This window comes from Sycon ciliatum, chromosome 4 (genome assembly GCF_964019385.1).
Source record: "Sycon ciliatum chromosome 4, ocSycCili1.1, whole genome shotgun sequence".
In the NCBI taxonomy this organism is placed as follows: Eukaryota; Metazoa; Porifera; class Calcarea; order Leucosolenida; family Sycettidae; genus Sycon; species Sycon ciliatum.
Window position 1 is genome coordinate 34247358 of NC_088646.1, and position 19835 is coordinate 34267192.

The following is a 19835-nucleotide window of genomic DNA, read 5'->3' on the forward strand; positions in this document are numbered from 1 at the left end:
CGTACATGGTTGTTTGGTTGGATTGTTTTCATTTAAAGTCGATGAACAGACAGGCATACCAATATTTTGCCGAATTACATTATCAACTGAAGACACAAGAAAAAAGGAGGTAGAGAGAAATTCAAGTCAAAATAAGAAAAGAATACGAGCAATGAACGTGGATAACGGCACACAGGAAAGAGTGCTGTTTCTTCATCAGGGCCATGTGTTGCTCTATCAAATTGGTGGCAAGTCCTTGCGCATGGCTCTCAAAACAATACTAATTGTATGCATATAATCCCAAAGTGTAAAAAACAGTGCAAGTTGACCACCTTTTTGGGAAACACAGCACTTTCACTGTATGATCAAGCCTGAATCATCTCTGGATAGAAATCAGGGGAAACGGATTCTGAAAATGGCGAGGAAACAACCAGGTATTGCTCGTAGTGCCAGTCAGTGTGTGGCAAGTATTACCTGTTGCTAGCGTGACATCATCAAGTAAAAAATGCTGGGAAGAACCCGCTCATGATGATAAGCTTCTATGGGCTCAAGTGATGCTAGCCTAGGGGTCAACATTATTAAATATTCCCTCTGTAGACACAGCAAAAACCGTAGATATCCATTTTACACGGGATGAAGTAATAGTTGTATCTCACTCGTAAGTAAAGTCCAGCTTTGCTTATCACATTAAATTTTACTTTCCCTCTTTAGCAGTGCCAGTTCCTCGGCCTGGAAAAGCTATGCCTGATGTCATTGTTCTTGTTGGTTGGTGGATTGGTTGGTTGTCATGGTTCCCTTTGGTTGTGTCATGACCAAGATGAAGCATTTGTGGTTAAAACAAGACTGCATACATGTACACCGACATGCAAGGCATATAAGCAGCAGTGCAGTGAACAGTCTGTGGGAAATGGTCTACAGGAAAATGGTCTACTACTTTTGATGACGTACAATGTTCTCATTACCACCCTCGCTGCTAGAATCTTGAGTGGAGGAAGGCGGCGTGGGCTTCATTTCATTGATGCTTGTGCCTCCAGCTGCAAAGCGGGGGATTTCTTCTGAGTGCGGTGCTGACATGGTTTCATAGGAGTCAGCTGACTTTGGAGAGGCACATCCATCATTGGACATTGGCATATATTCATCATTTAGATCTGGACTACTGATTGGTCTCTTTGTTTGTGTGGCATCGCCGCGATATACTCGTGAGTCTGTTAGGTTGGGCGCAATTTGACTCGATGAGCTGGCTGCACTCAGCATGCTTGGTGTGTGCGTATGGGGTGCATGAGCACGGGGTATGCTGTAGGTCGCAAGAACGGGCTGCCCGTTCACACCGACTCGAGGTGACTTGTAGCACCTCTCCTGACCACACGGGGACAGGTTAGGACTCTCGCGTGGTGAATTGTTGCTGCTGCCGGAGCATCGACTCTGCCGATCATTGTGGAAGCCGAAGGCTGCGTTGTTGGCAAAGTGGCGGGACAGTGTGGCTGCCGAGTACTGACCATCATCCATGATGGCTGCGGCTGTAATCTTAAGATGCTGCTTCTTAGCTCGGTGGAACTGACCCGCTCTGATCAGCAATAGAATTACGATGATGACGAGGACGCCTCCTAAAGTACCGATCACCACCAAATAGATATGCGTGTCGTCCTTCGCTGTCGTTGCTCCGGCTTGTTTGGTGGTGCTATGACGACTGCCAGCGTCTTGGCTGACGCCCCTGTCACCACTATGCACTGAAACTGGTGCTGTTGCTGCAGCTGCTGTTGTTGTTGGTGCTACACTGGTTGCTGTATGTATCATACAATAGATAAGCACACACACAATAGTTACACCTTGGTATCATATCATTTCCCATGTTCACAGAACACCTGTACCTCTCTTCTGTCTGTCTGTCTCAAACTTCCACAACTGTGTCAGTTCATTAACTTTGTGATTCCAGTTATCAATTCAAAATATCTGCGTCTCACAACCCCAATTCAAAGAATTGACTTTGAATGTGACAGCTCTAGAAACTGATCAGCATAGTGGCTTTGCCATGGAGAGGCTGTCATCAGTACACTGGTACAGTAGTAATAGAGAGGTTGCGCACAACGAAAATTCGTAGCGCTGTAACAAAAATTTTTAAGGAAAAAAATTCGTAAACCGTGAGGTTGCGCACAACGTGTGAACTTTTTCTTAGAAGGTCGATGCGGCGCGCGAGCGGATACGGAGAGTCAAGACAGGGAGTTGTAAAATATCAGCATTTTAGTACTCCACGTTACGAACAATATTTTCGTAGATCTGCTCTGTTTCGGTCGCGTTTGGACGCTTCGTAGCAACTTTTGTTACTCGAACCCGGACGGTCAAAATCTTACGAATTTTTGTTGTGCACAACCTCTCTATTGACGATTGACTCAGAATGATGCCGTGCATGACATTATAGTTGGTATGGGTGACATCATGGGTGACATCATGGCGTACCTGTGCTGCATCTGGCCAGCTTGCTGCTGCTGGAACTAGAGATGAAGGTAGCACTGCAGTCCCGTGTGCTCTGCTGGCCGCAGTAGTTGTTGTAGCAGTGAGCGCTGGGCTCTCCTGGGCAAGACGCCCCAGCACATGGCAGCTGCGGCTGCAAGTTGGTCTGCCGCGCACATGTTGTGGCCACCTGGGTTTTAGGGCATGCTGGAGGAGAAGAGAGATTACAAAAAGGCAACATTCCCTAGCTGAGGAGAAATCGTACTGGTGGAGGCGAATTTTTGAGCCAATTCTGTAGTTGACACAACTTCAAAACTCCCTACCACGTGTGCTCTTTGGTCAACCTCATTAACAACACCAGCCACACAACTCCAAGTCACGATACTGGTAGACACTCAGTCCGTCGTACAGTCGTTAAAGGCATGAAGACCTCATGCATCTCATTCTGTGATGGCTGTGGAATGCTGCCAGACCTGAAATTTTGAATAGCTGCACTATTGTACACATGCATGCCGACAGTCACTGAAAAAAGGAGGCAGCGCAATCCTGGGGTTGGGAATAGCAGAAGTGCTAACACTCAAAGCGCATGATTGAGCTACCTCATCATGTTTCTCTGTGCTGTGATGAAACCCCTCTTAAAATGAAACAACCTTGCACAGCACAGTTCAAGTAAGAACATGAGTCACAGGTCATCACTATAATGGATGAAGGTGGACAGCTACACTACAGGTACTGCAGTATCTCGACTTACAGCATTCCCAGAATGCGACCTCTGAGATTGCGAATGGCTGCACTCTTCCAAAATTCACGATGATGAAAATCTCGATACGGGTAGAAGACCTGCTTGGTCCACGGACACTACCGGTGGGAGATTGTCGTGGCAGGCTCACTGTTGCTTCTGTTTTATCGACGCTACCTTGCGTACCCGTACCCCAACGGATGTCAGGGGGCAGATCCTGTGCATAGTATGCATCAAACTGGGCATTGCCGAGCGTAGGACCTTCGGCATGGATATCAATCTGGCACAGAGACACGTTCTGATGGAAGTCAAATATCAGGTGGATCTCAGGCCGTTGCCATTGAACCCATATGCCTTGTGTGATGCTGCCTGTCTGGATACCGTCAGAGAGCCGGCCTAGACCACCAGTGAGATAGCCAGTTGCACTGCGCTGTCCACCATACCGATTGTCAGAGAAACGGAGCCGCTCAGTGGCGTTTGACGAGTTCCACATGGCACCATCTTGGCCACTGTACTGCAGTGGCTGTACCTCGTACCCATACAGCACAGCTACGAGATGGACAAATCACACAGAGCAGCATACAAGACATAACTGATAAGTCACATGATCCCTGTGCAGTCTGTAAACCATTCAAACAAAACTTCTGCCTATCTGGTGCTGGTCAGTGTAATCCACCCAATTGAATATGAATTAGCGTTTGCCGCAGTTACGAACCAGAGGCTTCCAAGAAATAACAATGGGTACATGAACGCCACTGCTGACCCATCGTCGTGTATGCGCCTTAACCAGGTGCTGCAGTTGGAGCACATAGGGCTTCAAAGTGTGACGCCAGGTCGTTGACAACTTAGTGGCAACTGGGTACAAACAACCATTGCACCCCTCCTCCCCCCCCCCCCCTGCACATGGTGTTTTCTTTTGCAGCAAAAATTTCAATTTTAAAAAGTGCCCTTGTACAGATTATGCTAGATACAGTACCTCTCATGAAGTAACCATGGTAACCAGATGTCCTTTCGGGACATGAGTCTGCTAGCACTTTTAATTGCATTTGGTTTTCCTTTCAAGTTAGTTGACAAGAAAAAACAACCCAAAACATGCTCATGTCATTGTGGGCCTCATTTCTTACTGCTTTTGATGGAGATTGAGACGGGCAGTGCCGAGAGTGTTATGGCTAGCACTAGCAGCACATTTCTCGACGCCATGCTGCAACCGCAATGTACCGTCACAGATCTTCGTATAAACTTGCAACAGCTACTCCAGTTCGCTGAGCTGGACACCGAAACATAGAGCAGAGACGAAAAACAAATTCAAATAAAGGCGCTTGCAGCTGGGCTTATGAACCATAAGTTTTGATATCTGCACATGCTCTACCGACCAGCACAAATTCATTAGGAAACAATTGCACGATTCAGAGTCATCTTGTTGGATACTAAAATGCACACCAATGTGGAATAGGCCGCAGTGTTGGCTCCAAATGCAGCAGTTACCTGCTTGTTTGGAGCCTCAGGAAAGTTGGATTTACCAAGGACAAATCCGACCGGGAAACCATTGTACTGTGAATTACCCGGTCAGATAGCAATGAATGCTTGGCTGGAAATAATGTTCCGGATGGATTTGCTGATCAATATACTATGCTCACTCCATTTCCTGTCCCGACTACGACCCTCTTGCTCACACTGAGACCCATCACGGGCAATCCATTCAAAATCTCTCCGACGTGTGTCTCACTGATTGTGTGTGTTTTGTCTGCGGACTGCATCCAAAAGTTGCATCGTGGCTTACATGCAGATCAATAACAGGTGTTCACGAACTTATGTCTGCAATGACCTGCTACTTTGGATCACCGTGGCCAGGACATTAACTGGTAAAAGTTGTTTGTTCGTGATAAGAAAATGAATGGGACACAACATTACGTCAATACACTGTCAGTGATATGAATCCGCTCGGGACTTGTATCCCACGGCAACCCACCAACCCTGAATCAGTGCATGGCACCAACCAACGCACGTGCTGTGCCATGCATGTGTTTACTATAGCACGGTGACTGCTGTTTCTGATAGGCAGAGTGGACGGCTGAGATGGATACGCGATGATAAGCTACAACTGTTGGAGTGTGTGCGTGGGGACACAGAGCCAATGGAAGAAACTCAGTGTATGAGACTATTGACGCTGTCACCCATCCAGGGTTTAGTCTGTGGCAGTTCACTGAAAAGAAGACAGTAAGTCAGGACGTGGGTACCCGCTAACATTGACAACATCTACAGTCTCAAAGCAGAAGCTGTGCAAGTGTGCCTGACAAGTGATCTGACATGCACAGGCCACACATCAACACATTGACGCGGAGTGAAGGGAGCAGACTGCATGGGACTGTGTAGACAGGCCACCCTGCAGGCTATAGTGCAACATCTACTCTACAGCAGCGAGCGCTAAACATCCTCTACGGCCCTAGCTCCGAGTCAGTGGGATCTGCACCGTCAACTCCCAGCTCACAGTGCACTATGATCCCTGGAGACAGCTGAATGAGCACGGCACTGGGCGCAATCACAAACAAAAAATGCTCACAGCGTGACGTTCGCCTCCTCACCAGCCTAGTGCAATTCGGAATCACAAAAACCTGTTATGAACAGCTGCTTGGCCCCTGGGCAACCTGCAAGCAAGGCTGGCCAATAGCCTAAGTCACCTTTCCTAATAGTTTGGCCAGGGGTTTCTGTGCAATAACTTAAGGCAATGTGTGACCCGCGGATCACTACCCATTTCAAACTGCATGCCCCCGACAGCCTGCTTCAAAGATGCAGTATGCTCTCACCTGACACGGAGAGGTCATGGCAGGCCGGATGTCTAGGTATCTTCCAGGTCTGCAATGTGCATAGTGCCGTGTTTGACTCCCTGCCAACCACAGCCAATGACTTCGGATATTCTTAGAATACATCCAAAGGGGATTTGACTCTTTGGCGCTAAACCGGCATCCTCTAGATAAACAGACTGCTCTTAAATTTCTATTATTTCTGTTTGAAAATCATTCGACTCCATGCATGACATTTCACCAGCTACAAATGGTCAACACTGCTCTCAGTCTCTTTTCAAGCGGCTCCCTGATAAATGTTATGATTCCACATCCTTTCAACAAGCCACTGCTTATTATGTCCTCGTGCGCGCCTGTCCTCACGAACAACGCTGATTTCCATCACACAAACTTTCCCACTTTGCCTTTGTCCAACCTTCCCAGCCAGTGTTGCTCCTGTTACTCAGAAACGGTGTCCTAATAGAGACTCTAAGCAGTATGACTGCTGAGTGGTGGGCCTGGTTTTCCTTCCACAACGCACACCCTTTTCATTCTTCTGGTCCACGTGTTAGATTGCCGGATTACAAGCCAGCAGACTCCAGCAGTATGCAGCACCAACCCAAGACAGATGCACTCGTAAAGATTAAGTCGTTTGAATGGGATAAAAACAAGACCCGCACAAGATGTAACGCACATGCCGCGGCACATGCTTTCTTACCAGTCTGAGTCCTACCCGGACATCCAATTTGGCCAAGCAACTGGATCGACTGAGCTCTCGTCTTGTCCGCACTTGGAACCGTGCTACAATTCACGCTTTCTCTCCAGCCGCAGAGATCGAAGTCACCTCCGACGAGCTAGTCAGCAGCCGCTGCCAACTCCCACCGAGCCTGTCCCGGAACGTCAGTGAATGCTAGATCCGCAACTTGCTGTAGACCTGCTGCACCGCAATGTTTCTGAGCACTGGGCTGACTGATGCCTTGATCGATTTTTGTTGCAAGAACGACTGTCCTGCGACCTCCGCGCGCAACAAAAGACTATTTTAGTGCAAGCCAGGACAGTAGAAGTACATGTACGCTCTGTACTCGTCCTCGTTCTACACGCAGCGAAGATTCTACAACTCCAGTGCAGCCGTGATCGCAAAGGCAACCTTGGAATGGCTGTGCATGCAGCTCGCTTCCTGCCTGAATTATTTGTCAGTCAAGTGCTACTGCAGCTTACTGCCGAAAAAGAAAACCCACCGACTCGTAGGACGTGTAGTGCACTCCTCGATCCGGTCGGCATGCGCGTGTAGGTGGGAATCCGCTGCTGCAGCTAGGTTGCACGGCTTGACATGCTGATTCTGCCACAACAAAAACTCGGCAGCCAAGCCGTCTCGGACATACAAACACTGCTGCTCCCATCGTTGCTCTTCCTGTGTTCGTAGCGCTGTTTCTCGGCGTGGGCATTGACATCACACCAGAGATGGCCTGTCAGCTTGATCGTGTGATCAGCAGCCCGCGGTTCTTCGGGCTCAGCTCGAATGCCATTGAATGGCCCTAAGCTTGCTGAAGTCTTTAGGAAGCTCCTGGCTGATAAAATCTGCTCCGAAGGCTTATGATGTCTCGATGGCCGACGCAAGGTGGTGCAACAGATCCTGGGAGACCCTATTTGCGGTTGAGAAGACCTTTCCCATCACTTCTAACTGAATCTTGTACGTACAGACACACTTAGCTGAAGAGTTGTAGAACAGTAGACCATAGTAGACCCCACGGCAAGATGGTGCAATCTACCAGTAGGCAGTAGTGTCTGTGTCGTCAGGGAGTCGCCCAAGCCCTGGTCAGCACGATCAAGACACACTGTTGAACCTTGATCATGATCAAATTGTCTGCAAGTCTCTTGCAACGCGAAGGGGCCGGTACAGTCATGTAAATCCGGACTTCGATGATAAGAAAATCAAAAGACTGACATACATGTACATGTACATAATGTCATTGTAAACGTAAACGTACATGTATGTGTCACGATAATTATACAGTCATGTTTATCACTCCCTTTAAAGTATTGACTCCCATAGATTTTTGTCATACCTAAGCAGTCAAATATTCCTGCATATTTCACTCCTTAGGGCCTAGGGCTATATTGACCGCTTATATTTGACTCCTTTTTAGCGATTTAACACAGCTAGTACAGGCTTTGGTCAGTCGTGATAAATCTAATATTGACTTCGTACTTGGTCAGTATTGGAAATAAGAGACCTCGTAAACATGGTAAAAGACCTCGGCTTCGCCTCGGTCTTTTACTTGGCTTTTATTTCCTTGAAATTTTTTAATGATTATTATCAGCCCGGCCGTGCGTTCTAAATTCTAGCCAGCGGGTAGTCGGAAAGTCGCAGGGGATTTCAGTGGCAAACATGTCATGCACGACGTACATGTCCTGAAGTACAGTGCATGCCGCGTCAAAGACATGGTTTGCATTTTACCGTTCACGCTATTTTCGACGGTCGACTGTCGGTCGGCGTGTACCGTTTTTGTGTGTGTGTAGTAGGCATGGCATTTTGCCGTTCACGCGCTAGATCCAACGGTACTCGTACCCAACACCCAAAATACCGTCGGTTTGGTACTATTTCGACGATAGAAAGCTCTGTTTAGCAGGAGAACGAAACGGTAAGATTCCAACTAGGGTTACGTCACAAGTCGATCGTTGCGTCTGGCGTCAGACAGAAGCCGAACTGCCAACCGTGTCTCGAAAACACACAAAAAAGTTCAAAAAACTAGTGTTTAAACCGAACACGGATTCTTCGAACGAATAATCTATCGAATAATTTCGCCCTCCATCGAACGAATAATCTATATTCTATCATACGCATGATGGCATTTTTCAACACTTTTTCAGCACTTTTTAAGTAGTTTTTTAATTTTTTTTGCTGATTATCGGATTTTGATGTCGAGGTGCCAAACCTGTTAACCTGTACCGCCAAGAGTACATAACCCCCCAGAGTGTGAAACGCCTGATCCAGTTCTGCATAGGGTCTTGGTCGAAAGTTGTCAAAGACCGAAAATCACATTCACTGCATCCATGTTTCCCTCGTATGGAAAGAACAGAAGTACATGTATTACTAGATACCGATAGGAGATTAAACCTTGGAGGAGAAGTGATTGAGAAGAAATACTACGAGCAGATCTACGCAGTGCAAATATCAGTAGGGTCAGCACTGAGCATAGATCTTTCGATTTCTGATAATTCCTACGACTATTCGATTATTCGTTCACCCCACGAATATTCTAAATTATTCGATTATTCGATTATTCGTTTCAACACTACAAAAAACAGTAGACTCGCCCTCTACACGCCGACCGTCGAAAATACATGTAGCGTGAACGGTAAAATGCTAACCATGTCTACACAAGTAAAACGAGAGATTGGAAGCTTTGTTACAACTCTGAGTTTCACGTATTACTACGATCATCAGGCATGTCTATTAACAGTACAGTTACTGTACTTATACAATCACGTAGGATATGTATACAATCGTCTACATGTAGATCTACCATTTCGAATCAAGCAGCAGTACAATACTCATACCAAGTGGACGTCTGCTCTCGTTCACACCTTCCAGCAGCAGAATTTGACAGAGAGTCGTATTATACAACCCCACGGCTCCCTGGGCAGAAATATTGGCTTGAGCCTTGACAATCGCGCGCCCTAGACTCCATTGCATAACAGGGTGTGAATTCGCTCCCGCCCAGCTCGATCTGTGGCAAAGCCAACACTGACGTTGTAATAGTGCTACCATGCATGTACGTTTAGGTGTACGACAGCACTAGTGGCTGTGACACATAGTGATAGCCACTAGTCACTGCTTCCCTGGGGGTCCGGGAAAAGAGAAGCTATGCATCCCAAGTAACAGCTAGCTTAGCTGAGCGTTACAGGACAAAACTACGGAACGCTCCCACACGGCCAGCTGTCATGTGTGAGGGTGCCTGCAAGGCCTGCGTCGATCATAATCATGGTAGATCTACAGTCTGTACTTGGTAGAATCAGGGAGTAGTAAAATACACTCCCTGGTAGAATCACACATCAACTAATAATTACTTCTAGACCAGTCTTACCATCTACATGTACATGCCACGTAGATCTACTACGGTCATTGTGGACATTATTTTGTAAGAATCGCGTTGTGCCGATACATAGCATGTAAATATGCACATCTTGACCAACAACAGTCAACACAGCTGCGGTATGTACATTACTGTACAGCCACGTACAATGTCATGTACACGGATGTAGCTCTACTGGTATTACTCAGAGGCAATCATGACATGAGTAATCAGAGCTAGAGGTAATAAGTAAGTTACAATAACGTTACATTCGGAGAGGCGTGCACTATGGTGAAGATCTTGTTGGAGCTCTCAGTACAATTCATGTATTCCACAAAGACAAGTACATAATTGTACTGGGCAATCAAAGTCTCCTGTGCTTGTGAATGAAACTTTCGAGTCACGTTGAAAAAAGTGAAATTTCGAGTAGAGACGGTTTAACCGCCAAGATATTTCTACTTCAATGACCTCCGTGTACTAACAGTCGATATACATGTACTTCGAGTTTGAAGTACAGTACTTGTGTTGAACTGCATGACACTGATCTGCCAAAACGGCCAACACCATCGTATCGGGGCTGTCGCTCTTTGACATGCGAGCCAGCATTCCAATCAGTAAGAATCCGCCTGCCTTTCCACTGCTCCTGACAATAATAGTTGAGCTTGGATAGGGTGATGAGGACGTAACGGACTGTAACACTGATGCATCTAGATGAAATGATCGATAGAAGAGGCATGAACTCGTAAAACATTTAACGACTCCATGGGCAGAAGCATTTTATAGCACCAACGTCCTAAAACCGAACCCAGGCTGCACTGGGAGGTACTACCGTGACCGATGGATAGTAGCTATTCAGGTACTAACAAGCCAGGACTGAATGCCACGATATGCATGGAGCACTGGTACACATCTGTTTTCAACAGTAAGAAGCACAGTGGGTGGTGGAGCTAAGCTACTGAAGTGTAAAACTATTTCTATTATTATACCTCTCCTAGCTATAAATACAATCAAGAGTATATGTGGGTTATGTACTCTTGATACAATGTAGAATCAAGAGTACAGAATTACATGTACATGTATGTACAAGTACTTATTGATAGAATACATGTTCACTGGAGTCACTCAGTATGATTATGTACATGGAGGAAATTTCCTTTACTCGCTAGGCTTTAGCCAGCGGAGAGGGCTCAACACAATAATGTGGAGCACTTACTATTAGTATTACACACAACAAGGTACACAGGAGGTTCACAGAGTTCGTTGCAGCAGCTCCGAGTTTCTCGCAAAATGCAATCATCAGGTGACCGTTGTCCTTTGTGCCTTTTGTTGTACATGTATGTAAACTGGTACGAGTACTTCGTGACCGACATCATCAAAAAAATACAAAAGATCCGTGCCGTGGTAGGGATTGCATTATATAAATTTTATAATAATAACACAGATACGCGTACAACATGCACATTATATTTATGTATGTATAACTCATAATCACAAGGTGATCGTAGAGGCATTAATCAGCGAGAGAATTGTGAATGATGTCTCTGAATCCAACTCTATCGTGTGCTGCATGAGGGAGAGCGTGCAAGGGAAGACCCGTCCAACTTTTAATGTTAGAAATCCATGATGTCGCGGGCCTTCCTCTCGGTCGAGATCCAGGAGTTGATCCTTGCAGGAAGGGCTTGGAGAAGACTATAACAGACATCTGCCTATCTCTTAATTTGCTGACAAAAAATCCTATATATAGGATTTAAAAATGTATGACCTTTATGCCGTTGTTATTGGTCATCATGAGTCATTCATGACCCATAATAACGGCATAATGCATGGTTTTCATAGAAGCTGTAAATATGTTCGAGGCATGAATGTTTACTTTTCAGATTCATAGGACATCATGAATACCCATTTTCAGGAAGAATCGGAACTTTGAGCAGCATTGTTAAGCTGGTGTCATGGAAAGGACTGAATTAGTGAATGTGCAAAAGAACATTACAGGTGTGGCACGGGGTGGTTTCATGACGACACATGCCGTCGTGAAACTGTTATGTTGTTCCACACGGTAACTCAGTAGACAAACAGTTAGAAGATTTGGATAGAACTGAAGTCACAAGCAAAAGTAAGAGTAAGACTGAGAGCAAGACACACTGAATAAGACTGACTGAATGAACTGAACTGAACTAAAGCAGTAATGTCGAGGGGTGTACCATCGGGCAGGTACGGTTTTCAGAGCTAGTTGACCACGGACGGGGATCTGAGCACCCGTAGCTGAGACCAGACGGACAGTGGACGAGAGCGACGTCATGGTGTCCAGAGGGAAGTGGATGGATGTGAGGAATGAGAGAGAAACGATCGAGACCGAGACACCAGTATCGATAAAGGCAGTGACCGGAACTTGTGCGTGGGTAGGCGTAGCTGTAGCCTTGTACTGTTGTAGGCCACCTGAGGTGTAAGGGAACGTAAAATGCGGTATGGGTAGTGCATGTTGCTATGGGAAGTGCGTGCGTCGTGGGTGCTGACTGTAGAGCGGGCATGTTGAGAGGTAGATCTACATGTGGAGACGGAGCACGCGGAGGCTTTGTATCGGTGTAGGTTCGGTGTGTGTGGATGGTGCCAGCGGGTCAACGGTGGGCGTGCGTGTATACAGGAGACGAAAACAATCACTAACAAGCATAATAGGTTTGAGAAGAACAAGATCAGGCAGGGAACGACTACTTGAGAAACCATACTGAGGCAAGTCACAATGGTCGTGCACAAGAGGACTGCAAGCGGTGATATGCAACAAGCTGTAGGGGACTCCCTTGTCAGGTGTGGGGATGCAGAAGTTTGAGAGGTAGTAACTAGCAGTTAGGGGGCAATGTTTGGTTGGAGAGTTCGGACAATGGCATGCACAGGACGTATCCAGCATGGCACAAGAAATACTAGGCTGGCCCTGATCAATGGAGATATCCAAACCATCCCTATCCTGGGTGGGCGAAGGAGAACAGGAGGAGGCCATGGGAGATGCAGAACTAGTGGCAAGCGCGTGACCCGTCGCACTCGCCGCAGGTAGTTTAAACGGCGTGACATGTTAGGCCTGCTGGGACCCTGTTTACCGTGGGGTTTGTTTTGCCCTTCCTGAAAGGGATTCCTAGGAGGTGGTGGCCCAGAGTGTGAATGTATGGGTGGACGCTGCGGGTATTGAGCATGTTGAAAATGAGGTGCGCGTTGAAACTGTGGAGACCTGGACCAGCAATTGTCACCAGTGTGACTGGGTTTGGAGCAAAACTCACAAATATTTCGTCGGGGCGCAGACTCGTTCGGCGCCTCACGGCGTGTGCGACGCTGTTCAGTTTCGAGTCGGCCTAGCCTATCCGAGATGTCTCGCAACATTTTCCGAAGCTCTTCGCGCTCTTCGCGTTCACTGCTGGGACTAGCCAGCGCGGCTGCCGTAATGGTTTGCGGCGCGGCCACGGTGCGCTGGAGGTTGGCCTCCACGACCAAAGCGCGGCGAAGTGCTGCACTTAACGTAGCCGGTTCCGCGTCCAGCACGCGGAGACGCAGATCTGCCTCCAAGGAGTCAATGAATGCATCTTTGGCAAGCTCCTGTGTCATGTCATCTGCGGCGTCGGGGTAAGCTCGACAGGCAGTGATGTGTATATCACCGGCAAGAGAGTGTAGTGTTTCCGTTGGTTGACGGCGCCGCGTTCTTAGCTGGGCTCGCTTTACCGACCGAAATTCTGGCGGCAAAAATCGTGTTAGCAGTTCCGTCCGTAGGCGCTCGTAGCTGGACAAAATGTCGTCTGGAAGTGTTAACAGAATGCGTGCCGCCCTACCTTTTAATGCGCGCTGGAGCATGATGTGTCGCATGTTTTTGCGTTCATCTTCCCCGTAATCCTGGTCCGGTTCGGGCCAATTGTTCGCCGCACAGGCCAAATCGAACTCGAAAAGGCCCATGTCCTCATCCGGGGTCCCCGAAAACGTCGGCGATTTGACTAGTGACGCGGCCATGATGGTGTGTGTGTGTGTGTGTGTGTGTGTGTGTGTAGATTGTGTTCAGAGGGAGCTATGGAGGTAACGAAGGGTAGAGCGCTACGCTAGACGTGGGATATATGGCTGGAGAAACTTGTCGCTGCCTTGAACACTCATGCTCCTATCCGTCTACACCGCCCAAGAGCTCCTACCCGGAAATCCTTCCCCTGGAAGACGCCAGCTCTAGATGACCTAGTCCAGCGACGTGACGCGGCCCATCGACGGTGGAAAGCATCACCTGCAGACCCAGCTCTACGCAATGTCTTCACTTCTGCCCGAGACGAAGCCAAGCGTATGTCACGACATCTCCGAGCCACCTACTTTAGGGACCTTCTTGCTGCTAACGTTAGTCAGGCCAACGCACGAAAAACCTGGCAGACCATCAACTACCTCAGCGGTCGTAACAAGTCCTCAGCTCCACCAGCCGTCAGTGTCTCACAGCTCAGTGACCAATTCAGCGGTGCTGTGTCAGACCCAACTAGACCACTACGTCTCTCAGCCCCATTGGGTCCCACGAAGAAGGAATGCCTCGAAGAATTTGCTCCAGCAAGTGTGCAAGAGATCGCTAAGCTGCTCTCCAACATCGACGTGCGCAAAGCTGCAGGCAGCGACCCGGTTCCAGCTGCAATCCTCAAACACTGTTCTCCTGTCCTTGCACCGTCCCTCACCATACTAATCAATGCATCTCTGGCTTCTGGTGTTGTTCCTGCATCTCTGAAGTTTGCGGATGTTTGTCCCCTCTTCAAGTCAGGCGACAAAGCTGTCGCTAAGAACTATAGACCAATATCGTTATTACCAATAGTTTCCAAAGTCCTAGAACGGGTAGTCCACACGAGACTCTGTAAGTTCCTCTCCGGAAATTCCTTGTTCCCCGCAAACCAGTTCGCATATCGCCCACTTCACTCCACAGAAGATGCCCTGACATTGGCTGTAGACAGATACTTGGAGGCAGCGGATCAGCAGCGCCATACAGGTCTTGTACTTGTCGATATGAGCAAGGCCTTCGATAAGGTCAAACACCAAATTTTGGTTACAGATCTATTTCAGCTTGGTATTACCTCAACGGCGCTCAGTTGGTTCATGAGCTACCTAACTGACCGCCGTCAGCGAGTCGTCCTGAGCAATGGCCAGTCGTCCGCCCTCTCTCCCTGTGAGTGTGGTGTTCCTCAGGGAAGTGTGCTGGGTCCTCTTTTGTTCTCCATCTACACAATGGAAATAGAACAGATCACAGCTCCAGCCCACTCACAGCTGTTTGCTGATGATATCCTGCTAGACGCCATCAGTCAATCCGTCGAATTCTTGAATTTAACCCTCTCCCGTTCGGTCTCCAACCTGGCCAACTTTCTGGAAGAAAGAGGCTTTTACTAAATCCCTCCAAAACCCACGTTCTAGCCCTTCATGCGTCTCGCAGGCAGCCCTTGTTACTGAACATAGAATGCAATGGAAATCCCCTAGCTCAGACCACAAATGCTCGATATCTAGGTCTACATCTCGACACCCAGCTTCGGTGGTAGACTCAAGTTGCAACTATTACACGGAAGACCTCCCAGAAACTGACGGCGCTGCGAGCCATTCGCTCCTGCTTAACTGAGCAACAAGCCCTGCTATTTTACAGATCGTTAATACTACCGGACATGTTGTATGGATCTAATGCCTTCTTCTCAGTTCTCTCTGCGCACCAACGGCATCAGCTTTCGGTCCTCGACAAACGATGTATCCGCTGCGTTGCCAACCAGCCATTCCCCTCCCACACAGATCCCATCTACACCCGTCTAGGCCTCATCCCCATCATCCAAAACGCCCACTGTAAACTCCGCCTCCTCATGCTTCGCATCCACACCGCCAGAATTAGTAATCTCCTGTCCAAGCGCCTCCGTCACCAGACTGAAGGCGTCACTCGGATCAACGATCCAAATGCGTATGTTGTCCCTGCCACCAGGCGAGTCTCTGGTGACTGTCGGCCGCTCGTTTCTGCTGTTAGATTATGGAACGCCCTGCCCCAAGAGTTCAAGTCCCTCGCCTGCCATAGATCATTCAAGAGACTTTTAAAGGTTTATTTTTATGGTTAGCCAGCATCTAGGCTTGGACTTGGAGTCGTGACTCAACTGTGCTTTCTTCTTCTTCATTTTTCTTTTTTTCCCTTTCCCTTTCCCTTTTTCTTTTTGAGTATTTGCAGTCTGTGTTTTCTGTGTTTTTCTCTCTTTCGTGGAGGCTTGCTTGTTGTATCCTTGGCTCTCGGCCGTTACTTTATCGCCATCATAATATTGGGCACCATTGCCCGTTTGGTCTGCGATACAAAATAAAATTTCAACAACAACAACAGCAGACAGTCGAAACAAACGAAGTGGCGACTTACCTGGCGCACGGGAAGACGAAGCGCAACAACCAGGGCAGATGCTTGCACAGCACAGCAATCGGGAATCTCAGGCTCGTGGTATGCGTGAACCGCTGTTGGGCGCCAAATGTTATGTTCTTCCACACGGTAACTCAGTAGACACACAGTTAGAAGATTTGGATAGGACTGAAGTCACAAGCAAAAGTAAGAGTAAGACTGAGAGCAAGACACACTGAATAAGACTGAATGAACTGAACTGAACTGAACTTACTAGACAAAGCAAACGGTTTTATAGCCAGCGATAAGAGTTCCAAGAAGTAACAGAAACAACGAGGCGTGTCATGCATAACTACTAGAAATCGCCTTTGAATGTGTGGAAGAGAAACAGTGGTAGAATAGTGTCGTGGAAAACACTCGGAAGACAATTAAGACCGACGAATGGAAGAACGAGCTATACGAGAGTGGGGAAGTATGTAAAGCGAGTATAACCGAGAGATTTGTATGATTATGTACACAAAAGACGTCAGAATGCTGAACATTAGGTTCATGCATCATAGTCAGTTTACATACATGTAGAATACTACGTTAGCAAGGCAGGAATATTATCATTACTAGGGCTGAAACGATCATGGATTTTCACGTATCGATTACTCTTTAGCTTAACGATCGAGTAATCGATTATAATCGTTAGCAAATAGAGTCATAATTCTGTGCAAACATTACTCTGTTTCCACAAACTATGCCTTCATAATACCAACAAATCTGCATTAGTGAAAGGGTAGCTCCGAAGCATGGCAGTTTTGAAGTCAATTTAACCTCAGAATATAAACCATACCCCTGGCAACTGCATACTCCCAGCGGAAACTGATTCAAACGTCACAAAACGAGGGTTTACCGTACTTTCTGGACACAAATTAAAAAAACGCAAAATAATCGTAATCGGTAATCTAAACGATTGCTCGATCGTTAGAGTTATCAAACGAGTACTCGATTATTCGGTATAATCGTTTCAGCCCTAATTATTACACTAAGTGGTTGCGCGTGCGGGGGGAAAGAAACACTTACAACGCATGCGTAGTGTTCAAGAACTACAATTATGTAACTAGTACTGGTACAGGAGGTTGCGTGCCTACTGTACAGTGACAGTCAGGGATACTACATGTGTACTACACTCTACAGACGTAATAGTACAGTTATATGGAGGAAAACTTCCTTCTGCCAGCGGAGAGGGCTCGACACAATAATGTGGAGCACTATTACACACAAAGGCACAATGGTGTTTTACAGATTTGTCGACACATCTGTAAAACTCCCTGATTGTGCCTTTTGCATGTAATACAGTTATGTACATGTCATACTCATCTAATCTAACAAAACTACCAGTTCATTGCATTCTCAACTCATCACAACCACGCGCTCTTCAGCCGAACCATACAGACAATGAATTGAAAATATGGCCGAAAGCTCTGTCGCAATATTTAGTTCCAAAACTACCAGTTCTAAGGATAAAACAAGGTCCAGTAAAATCTCAAATCCTATATATAGGATTCGAAAAATAGGGCACGGGCCTTAGCAAGAGTACATAACCCCCGGGGGGTTATGTACTCTTGGCCTTAGTAATATTGCGCAAGGAGATGAGCCATAGGTGTTAGCATTTGAAAAAAATATCTTATTCAACTCCCCATATCTACTAAGACCTAACACGGAAGAATTGGTCACATACTCGTCCCTAGTCTCGTGCCACACCCATTTTGAGTTGAAAAATATGACCAAAATCCTATACAGTGTATATACATGTACATGTACATGTAGGATCTAGCGGATGACAGTGATATGAACCGAGGGATTGATATTCGGTACAGACTCTGAGTAGTCTGCGCAGGTCAATATCCTATTAATTTTTACTAGTAGATCTACCACCAATTCCCCCCAAGAGTAAAACAAGCTTCATATGGGAGCTTATTTACTCTTGGTATCCCTGCTACCCTGACTGGTTACTCAGTATCTGGACATCCTAACCATGCCGCACATGTACACAATTCATTGTATTAGTGGAAATCAACCGGGCTGCATCCTCTTGCATCCACAGGATGCAGTCACCGCCGAAAACAGTTATATACGGACCATTATACCATTCTAGAATCATGTAGAATTGCCCATTTCACAAGCAATGATGCATTGTGATGTGAAGTGGGGATTGTATGAGGAGCGGAGAGCGGAGATATAACAGCTATCTCGAGCAAAGGAAAACCCGATTTCGGGTTGGTTTACACTGTTATATCGAAGCTCGAAGCTCCGATATGCAATCATGTTTTCCGCGTGAGTTGTTTACAAATTACAAGTCGGTCAAAACAGATGTTTGAGCGTGATGAAGACAGTTGGACAAGAGACTATGATAGACAGGACGTCTTATATGCATCGATGACGGTCAGTGAGATGCCATCATGGCGCACTCCAAAGTTGGTTAGGGGCCGTCCGGGGTTACCGATTGTTTTTACAAAACGAAAAGTTTTAGTATTTTTCAGCCCCCACCCACCCACCCACCTTTTCTGCAGATAAAACGAATTCCAATAAAATGTTGATGTCAATTTTCGACACCCAGAAGTAACTGGGCATTCTCCATCATTCAATTTCATTCTCCATCAGCATTCAATAATTATTTTCAAAACGAAACTCCATCAAACCCACCCACCCACAAACGAAAACATTTCGTTTTGAAAATATTATTGGTAACCTTGGACGGCCCGGGCCCTCAGACTGTGACTCGCTGAGGTTGCGTTTGGTAGTGTCAATGTTGAGCTTGTTCTCGTTCCGGAAGATGATCAGATCCCGGAACAAAACAACCACCCCGCCCTGCAAGCTGATTGGTCAGCCCGGGGTATCTGGGAGGGTAACCGGGGGCATTGTTCGACAGCCCCCGCATCGTAGACGCTGATGCTCATCTTGGAAAGCCATAGCTTGGAAAGCAGCAGACTAAAAAAAAGCAAGGCGAGGAAGTGTGGCCAGGTGAGCGAGCAGTTCCACTCTTGTTTGCTCCGCTAAAATTCTGTACTCGTACTCTGCCATCATGAGTATGCTGCCTACCATCGGCAACTTGCCAGTCGACAGCTTGCACACAAGTGGGGAACGTCCTATGTGGTAGTTATGGCGTGGGTTCGCATTCGCACCCGGTCCGCGATTTTTTCGTGCAGTCGACCTTCACCTCCGAAGATCTCGCCAACGACACATCTGTTTGTCGGTCCACTATGGCCTATGGGGCAGGCGTTGGAGTTGGGCACGCTGGCTATGTCACTAACGTGACTTCCTAAAAATTTATGATATTTTGGCTTGGATTGCGTAGGTCTTAAAAACCCCGGCTTTCTTAACGCGTTAAGCGATACTTGGGGAATTGTGTGTTGCTCCCTACATCATGGGAGCTCGCGGTTTTCCTGCCGACTTGAATTCTCACTTGACTGACTCACGACTGCCATCCA

General features: G+C 47.1%; 1 protein-coding gene across 1 annotated transcript; it reads right to left on the reverse strand.

The window, feature by feature from the left end:
• Positions 1-2: 2 nt before the first annotated feature.
• LOC135815820 (uncharacterized) lies at positions 3-16407 on the reverse strand. The gene is made up of 5 exons (XM_065329162.1): positions 16384-16407; positions 4291-4433; positions 3179-3715; positions 2434-2634; positions 3-1760 (listed from the first exon to the last, which is right to left on the reverse strand). Exons 2-5 carry the CDS (start codon positions 4364-4366, stop codon positions 910-912), a joined length of 1665 nt encoding a protein of 554 aa, XP_065185234.1. The 5' UTR covers positions 4367-4433; positions 16384-16407; the 3' UTR covers positions 3-909.
• Positions 16408-19835: the final 3428 nt, after the last annotated feature.

What these genes read in the sequence shown, in the direction of transcription:
- LOC135815820 (XM_065329162.1), bottom strand. Translation starts at nt 4,366, where the DNA reads ATGGCGTCGAGAAATGTGCTGCTAGTGCTAGCCATAACACTCTCGGCA. An exon ending in CTCAATCTCCATCAAAAGCA is followed by an intron (nt 3,716 to 4,290) that starts GTAAGAAATGAG and finishes TCCATCTCGTAG; the next exon opens with CTGTGCTGTATGGGTACGAG. An exon ending in GCTGGCCAGATGCAGCACAG is followed by an intron (nt 1,761 to 2,433) that starts GTACGCCATGAT and finishes TGATACATACAG; the next exon opens with CAACCAGTGTAGCACCAACA.